Consider the following 8,604-nt stretch of genomic DNA (forward strand, 5'->3'; position numbering starts at 1 on the left):
ACAAACAAGTCCCAGCTTAGAGGGCACAGTCCTCTTAGCATAATTAGGCTTGACCTTATAACGCTCCCTAGATCTTATCTGGGAAGCTAATGGGCTGAGGGAGGTGCATGAAGTGCTGCCAAAACAAGTGAAACTCACAAGAACAGTGGTAACCACTACCTTGTTTACCTCTGACTATAAAATAAAGACTCAGCTTGCCTCTGGATCTTTCTCTGTGGCCTCAGCCAGGCACAGGAAGATCCACGAAGACTAAAGAAAGCTATGCTGATCATCTGAACACTGTCTCCATGTCCTTCATTCTTCGCCGACTCCGTCCACACCTTTGGGAACCTCTGGCCCGCTGGGGCTGGACCCGGGCAGTAGATATTATTTGTTATAGCTGCTTTTTGTATGAAGAAGTGAGGTGTGGGTTGATGAAATAAATTCCCCAAGGTCCCATTGTTAGTAATTAGTAGAGTGAGTATTCAAACCTATGTCTACGTAGGTAACATATTTTGTCTCAAAAAATAAGTGTCTTAACAATTTGAGCTTCCCAGTGATAAAATATTTTGTCTGTGAAAGTAGTAAGTGTATCATCATGGGAAATACGGATGCAGGTGTTGGTGGATCATACATGAAAGATGCAATGGGAAGTGTTGCAGTACTAGCAGAAGACTGTGCTTATTTCTCTAGGCCTCATCTAGAAGGTTAAATATTTTGTTAAACTGAAAACTGTACCAAGTTATAACTATTGATATTAGGCCACAGAATGATACTCAACTACTTCAAACTTAAGTAAACCTAATTTCACATATGAATATGGTAATTTCAAAGCCAGAGAATCTAAGCCATATTCTAATGAAAAAAAATCTATATTACATAGGCTATTTTAGTTTTTAATGGTGATGTATTTGGAATGATGGTGTTAAAATAAATTTTAGTGTCTCTTTTGCTAGGGACACAATTGTTTGGTTGCTTAAATATTATCTCTTAATGAAGATTAGTTAACTCATGCCAGCCTGATGATTACTATAGTTCACATTTCTGTATCTCTATTCTATTATTAAGGGATTTCTTAGATTTAATCTATCTAAAATATAACTAAGTCACTAGGAAATAGTGTGATTTAGACAAAATAGTGTGCTTGCGTGCTAACATATTCTACTATCCACCTCCCCCAGTTGGTTCTATTAAAAATAGTGCTGTAAAAAGAAGTAAAAATCAAAATAAATTATGCCCGCTGCAAAGCATTTCACAGAAAGGCTTTTATGTGCAATTTAACAGTTCATGAAAAAAAGAATATTACTGAAGGCAAGGAACATTCTTCCTCTGAAAAATAAGTGAAACTTGGATCTTTCTTAGGATTTATGCATTCACTTTGGGAGGTAGAAGATATTCAGGGCTGTGATTCATTTAAATATATGACCAAGTGGCCTGTGCTTTGGGGTCTGAGTGAAAGCCTTCCACGCCAGCAGTTGAGCTTTGCTAAAAGGAAGTTATTGGTTCTACATCTAAACACCCTCAGATGTCTGCCCTTAGTTCCTATGATTTGAACTAAAGAGAAAGAGGCAAGGAGCTGGCTTCTATTATCCTGAGTAGGCAGCATATTTTATCAAAAGGTGTATGGACTTCAGGAAGAAGAAAAACTACATTTGAAGGAGCTGACTCGACAAGTAACTTAAACTTGTGAGCCTTTCTTCATCTATAAAGTGGGTATAATAACACCCCACTGAGTTATTTTGAGAATTGAATGCAAAAATGTTCACAGGAATACACTGCACAGCATCTGACACACAGTAAGAATACAATACATTTTAGCTTCTTTCCTCTGTCATTTCTCTAATAGAGCAACTCTGGAAAACTGTAAATGCATCTTTAAAAGCATTCTCCTAAAGTTTGAGAAATGACAGTCCCATCAGCAGTCCCAGCTGGAGGACAGCTATCAGCTGCCCCGGTGGCAAGGTACCTCCTGAGGCAGATCTAGAGCTCCAAGGGCAAAACTCAGAGGCCTGGAGGCAGCCAAGACGTGAGGGAGAAGCAGCTTCCAGAGCTTGGAGAGAGAGAGTCTGCCCTTACCAGCCCTTCTTTGGGAAAAGGCCATGTAAACTCCCTCTATTCCTGCAGACCAAGGAGAAGGTGAGACTTGGACCATGAGAAGACAGAACATGGCCTATCCTTTAGAGCCGTGGTCGGCAAACTGCGGCTCGCGAGCCCCATGCGGCTCTTTGGCCCCTTGAGTGTGGCTCTTCCTAAGCCTTAGGAGTACCCTAATTAAGTTAATAACAATGTACCTATCTATATAGTTTAAGTTTAAAAAATTTGGCTCTCAAAAGAAATTTCAATCGTTGTACTATTGATATTTGGCTCTGTTGACTAATGAGTTTGCCGATCACTGCTTTAGCATAAGCTGTTCTCTAGTCCACATTTCAGTCAATGGACCAAATGGTTAAAGCCTATTCCATCCCCTGAAACTAAAACTTGAATCCAGAATCTCTCATACTTGACCCCACATAAATAAAATTATCCTGCTCCAACAACATATTCTTCCACAATTATCCCAAACCTTTAAGATCCATTCTCACACACATTACCACTATTTCTGTTGCTATAAATTGGACCCAAAAAGAATAATAATACAGTTCTTTCAGTGTATAGTGAACCTCCTCTTGGGTTAAAATCTCTACCTCAACTTTTGGGGCCTTCTGTGAACTGAATCCAATGATAGGTTTAGAATCCAAAAGCGATATTAAACAGTACTTCCTTCGGAGAGTAAGTAGGGCCTTGTCAGACAACTGCTTCAGGGAGGCCATTGTGGTTTTTTTAGGCAAAGATGAAAGAACTGCTTTTCCTGGGGGGAAAAAAAAGACTTGTCAGAATTTAGGGGTTCAATATTCCCCAGCTTTATCAGGAGCTTCCTATATGACCCCATTCTAATTTTAAGGAACTCATTCCTTCCCAATAAATGCCCTCAGTTTAATAGCACCCTGGGAGGGAATTCAATTTGCATTTAATTTAGTCAACCACAATATGCAACTCTGGGTTTGGTTCTCAGAAAGCATAGCCCTGAAACTAGGGTAGACAAGAGTTTTTTCAGGGAAGATGTTGAAGCTTTAAAGTGATTTATGCAGGGCTCATGCTGGGAATTTCAAGCCTAGAATTCATTCTTATTTTTTTTCCATTTGTTCTAGCACAGGTAGGACAACCAGTCAATCCCATTATACTAATTAGTTTGACTAAAATATCCTAACATAGCAAATACATGGTTACCCAGAACCTCACCTTCTACAGGTATTTGATTGGGAGTATTCAGTGGTAATATTTTGCATACCTCTGTTGCCACATCAAACCATGGACCATCAGTGCTGTCTTTACTAAGAGCAATAGAGTCATTGGTAACTTTAAATCTATCAACTAGAGAATCAATTTCAGAAAACCCAGAACCAATTCAGAAAATTCATCCTTCAGATTCTGTTCCTCTCGCCTCACCAAAATTTGTATCAGTTAGGACTCACAGTAAGAGGTGTGAAATACTAAATATATTGTAAGAAGTGTGTTCATGTAGTTGTCAGGTCTGATAAAGCAAGTCCAAAATCTGTTGGACATGATGTTAGAAAGGGCAACCTGGAATTCTTAGGCACATGCTAAAGCTGCAATCTGCAGGTAGAGCTGCTTCTACTTCAGGGATGCCTCAGCTCTGCTCTTAAGGCCTTCCAACAGAATGAATCTAACCCATAATCTTCTTTAAATTAAACTGATTATGGACTTTAATCAGATCTACAAAATACCTTCAAGCAACAGCTAGATTAGCATTTGATGGATAACTCGGGACTATAGCCTAGCCAAGTTGGCACATCAAAAGACTACCACATGCTTCTGTATTTTTAAAGATAGAGCAGGTTCTACTTTTGTAATTAAAAATCATAAATGTGACGAAGATGGTGCCAAAAGCTAAGAAGGAAGCCCCTGCCCCTCCCAAAGCTGAAGCCAAAGCAAAGGCTTTGAAGGCAAAGAAAGCAGAGTTGAAAGGCGTCCACAGCCACACACACACCCACACAAAAATCCACAGGTCACCCACCTTCCGACAGCCAAAGACACTGAGGCTCCGGAGGCAGCCTCAACATCCTCAGAAGAGCACACCCAGGAGAAACAAGCTTGGCCACTATGTCATCATCAACTTCCCCCTGACTACCGAGTTAGCCACGGAGAAGATAGAAGACAATACACTAGTGCAGTGATGGCGAACCTATGACACACGTGTCAGAGGTGACACGCGAACTCATTTTTTTGATTGATTTTTCTTTGTTAAATGGCATTTAAATATATAAAATATCAAAAATATAAATCTTTGTTTTACTATGGTTGCAAATATCAAAAAATTTCTATATGTGACATGGCACCAGAGTTAAGTTAGGGTTTTTCAAAATGCTGACACGCCGAGCTCAAAAGGTTCGCCATCACTGCACTAGTGTTCATTGTGGACGTCAAGGCCAATAAGCACCAGATCAAACAGGCTGTGAAGAAGCTCTGTGACATTGATGTGGCCAAGGTCAACACCCTGATCAGGCCTGATGGAGAGAAGAAGGCATATGTTCGACTGGCTCCTCACTATGATGCTTTGGATGTTGCCAACAAAATTGGGACCATCTAAACTGAGTCCAGCTGCCTAATTCTAAATATAAAAATGTTACACTGGAAAAACATAAAAATAAAAACCATAAATATATGATTGAAAACTTTTCAATTTAAATGATAGCAGATATGTTTAGACTGGAGGGTTTTTTTCTTCTTTGTACTTAGGCAACAACATAATTGAATCTCTTTTCCTCCTTTCATTGACTTTCTTTCATACTTGGCCCATCCTCCCTGCATTTGAGCTATCCAAGACTAATGATGTAATACATGTAACAGTTCTTGGATGGTAATTCCAAATTAATACAGCTTCCTAAGGTAGTTTTCTTTTCCTAAAATGATAGGCTATACCCTGAGAGAATTTTACTTTTAAGTCCCAGTAGCTCCATCATCTTCTATCACATCAAAACCACTAGTCATCCTTTATGATATTCTGAATTTTTAATTTTAAGTGAATAAAAAGTACACAATGACTATTGGTTAATGAAATAAAAGACATACTCATTTAAAAATAAGAAGGGAGACACTTTGCCCTAGTTTCTTAAACAGCACAGGGATAGTCCAGTCCTACACAGTTTAATATTCTGTAATCTTGTTTAGTCTCTGTTATGTTCCCAAATAGTTAAGCAGAAAGATTTTAACCTACTATTTCCATTCACATAAATTCATTTTCCAGGAAATCTCTATGCTGTCTCTTTTCATTGGTAAAGAAATGACTAACCAGTCAACCAGCAATGTTGGTGTCTTTGGCTACAAAACAGGGTGACTTCTTTTCAATAAAGACCCTAGAGAAATTCATCTGTGTTCTGAACACATATTTATCTCAATTAATTTTTTTCAAAACAAAAACAGACTCCTAATTAAATCACACTGGACATAAACCTGTCAAAAGTGTAATGAGAACCGAATCACATTTCAAAGAATACATAGTTTTAAAATAGGAGGAAGATGTTGCATAAGAATTAACACAAAGGACCCACTAATTTGTTATTTGTGAGTTTTAAATAAGTAATGGATTTTTCTCCTAAGCTAACATTTTGTGATTTCTGTGCTGTTTTATCATTTTCATCAAGAACTAAAAGTATGTAATGTACAGCATGCTGACTACATTTAATAATAGTGTGTTATATATTTGAAAGTTGCTGAGAGTAGATATTACATGTTCTCACCACAAAAAGGGTTAACTATGTGAGGTGATGAATTTGTTAATTACCCTGATCTTGATAATCATTCCACGATGTCATCACGTTGGAAACGTTAAATATATACAATTATATTTGTCAATTATGCCTCATAAAGTGGGGGAAAAACTCAATGGAAATGTTGTCTTATGTAGAGTTGCTTCCTTAGAATTATTGCTTTAAAGGAAACCAATACACTTGACTTCAGAGAAGTTGGGGAAGGACATTGTTTATGTGCCTTTGGAGTGTTTGTCCTCTCAGTCTGAGAGATGTGGGTGGAGCTTCCTGCCAGAGAATGGTCTGAGGAGATCAGAGCGACTGTCTGTGGGGAGTTATCATTTTTGTCTCTCTAAAATAGAAGATTCCCAGGATGGGTGGGGTGGATCAGGATATTTATATAATTTTTTATAGTTGACAAGGCACTTCCTTCAATTATCTTATTTAATCATCTAATGCACACAATAATACAATAAATTAGGTACTATTGCCTCTATTTTTAAAAAGAAGAATTTGAACCTTTGCAAAACGAAGTTCCTCACCCAACTTCACACAGCATTTAGTTACATTTCTAACTCACAGGTTTTTTTATTAAGTCATTTTTGTAACATATCTTATGCTGGGTAAATACCTTGGATTTCAATTAGAGATAAATAAAGCTCAAGTCTCCAGACAATATCTGCAACCTCAACAACCTCTTTCTTCATCACTCACTCAGTTCTTAACCCCGCTAGCTTTCTTACTCTTTCTTGAATGTGCCAGAATCATCCATATATCTATGATGGTTCTGTTTTAATGGAGAGCCCTGCTACATCTCTATGTATCCCCAAACTTTGGACAACTGTAAAGTGATATTTACCTATAAGATATTACTCTTACACTACTTGTATCTCTTTGGGACAACCTCCAGTTACAAGAACTACTAGACTAGCCCAATAGCCAATTACTTCAAGAAAAAGGCTACAGTGATGACTTTTGATCACCAGAGGGCACCACTGGTTCATTAATGGGTTCTTTAATGCTAATATATTTTATTACTTGATCCATATATAAGGTTCCTTCCCTTATTCAAAGAGCATTTACTGATCACATAGTATGGACCAAGCAATGTTCTATGTCCTGGGGGATACAGCAATGAATAAACAAAATAAGATCTCTATTACTAAGCTTGTTTAAAAACAAATAGAAAGAAATCCCATGTTCATAGATTATAAGACTTAATATTATTAAAATGTCCCTACTACCCAAAGCAATGTATAGATTTCATGCAGTCCCAATCAAAATCACAATGACATTTTATACCAAAAAAAAACCATATTTCATATAGAACCACAAAGTACCAGGAATAATTAAATCAATCTTAAGAAAGAAAAATCCACAACTGATCTTTGACAATGATGTCAAGAATACACAATGGGAAAAGGAGAGAGAGTCTCTTCAAGAAATGGTGTTGGGAAAACTAAATTTCCACAATCAAAAGACAAATTGGGTCCATACAAATAACAAACAAACAACTCAAAAGGGGTTAAAGACTTAAACATATGATCTGAAACTTTAAAACTCCTAGAAGAAAACATGAAGGAAAGCTTCATGGCATTGGTCTTGGCAATGGCTTCATTGACATGACACCAAAAGCACAGACAAGAATAATAAGCAACTCAAGGAAGATGAGTCTAATCACAAAAGGGTTTGGTATAGAATAGTGGTTGCCTAGGAAACTATATTTTTTTCCTTCATCATACTATGTATGCTAATCTGATACCTGATATGGAGAAACCTCATCCTTCCAACAGCCCCAACACCAATCTAGAGCTGTAAGACTTAGGACAAGAACTGGAATGTTGCTGGCCAAAACAAAGTTAATCTCATTGGGTTTAATTAGGATGAGACAAACTTTGGGCCTGTAATAAGTTACATAATGATACATGTGATTCATAAACAGCCAATAAAATAAAAAACATGCCAAAAGTTCAAAACAAGAGATGCATCATAACACTACATAATCAAAATTGGTTTCATTTTAAATAAGAACGGCAGTTAGCAATTCCAAAGGTACTGGAGGTTAGAGTAAAGCCAGCAAGAAAGCAAGGTACTGCTACCAAACTAAAGGGGTTTGTTTGCCTACAGGCATCAGAGCCCAATCAAATGCAAACAGGAGTTTGTAGCCAAGAAAGTAAGTTCATTAATTAAGGAAATGATGCCACACCAAGAGTCACTGGTGACCCAGTGTTCTAAGAACTGGCTCCCTAGGGTATGGCTTCTAGGGGATGGGTGATATAGAGGACTAAGGGAGTAGGGTCATGTTCTGTATTGATTGGCACAGTGGTCTTAATCCTGGCCCTGCTGAAGTTGAGATTGGACTTCTTCCATGGTGGGACAGATGGAGATGGGACCTTGGAGGGAAGCCCTCTTAATTTTATATCATCAATAAAGCTTTTCATGCAACCCCATCCTCCCATGGGAGACTCAGGAAATTCCTTTCCAGTGGTACCCTAAGAACTCTACTTTCACCAATAACTGTGGACAAAAGAGGCCACATGCTCACCTGACAAGCTCAGGGAAGGCCTGCATGTCAGTCCTGCAAACTCAGAGACCTAAAGGAACTACAAAGGATGGTCTGAAATGAAACTTTAACTGAAAGCAGTTATGGTGGGCAGTCAACTCCTAGGCCGGTATCTTTCCTGACAAGGTCGATCTTTACCTTAACTGAGTTTATTGTCTTTTTGCTTCTATGATAATATATCATTGAAATGTTGGGGTAATTTGTAACTTCCTTTTTTTTCTGGACCCCTCAGGACACAACCAAATGCCTGGGCAC

At 38.0% G+C, this 8,604-nt stretch overlaps 1 protein-coding gene across 1 annotated transcript; it reads left to right on the forward strand.

Annotated features, from left to right (window-relative positions):
- Positions 1 to 3,914: 3,914 nt before the first annotated feature.
- On the forward strand, positions 3,915 to 4,671 carry LOC106726202 (60S ribosomal protein L23a-like). The gene is made up of 2 exons (XM_014540225.1): positions 3,915 to 4,210; positions 4,426 to 4,671. The coding sequence occupies exons 1-2, from the start codon at positions 3,915 to 3,917 to the stop codon at positions 4,625 to 4,627; spliced, it is 498 nt and encodes a 165-aa protein (XP_014395711.1). The 3' UTR covers positions 4,628 to 4,671.
- Positions 4,672 to 8,604: the final 3,933 nt, after the last annotated feature.

This window comes from Myotis brandtii, unplaced genomic scaffold (genome assembly GCF_000412655.1).
Source record: "Myotis brandtii unplaced genomic scaffold, ASM41265v1 scaffold238, whole genome shotgun sequence".
Classification (NCBI taxonomy): domain Eukaryota; kingdom Metazoa; phylum Chordata; class Mammalia; order Chiroptera; family Vespertilionidae; genus Myotis; species Myotis brandtii.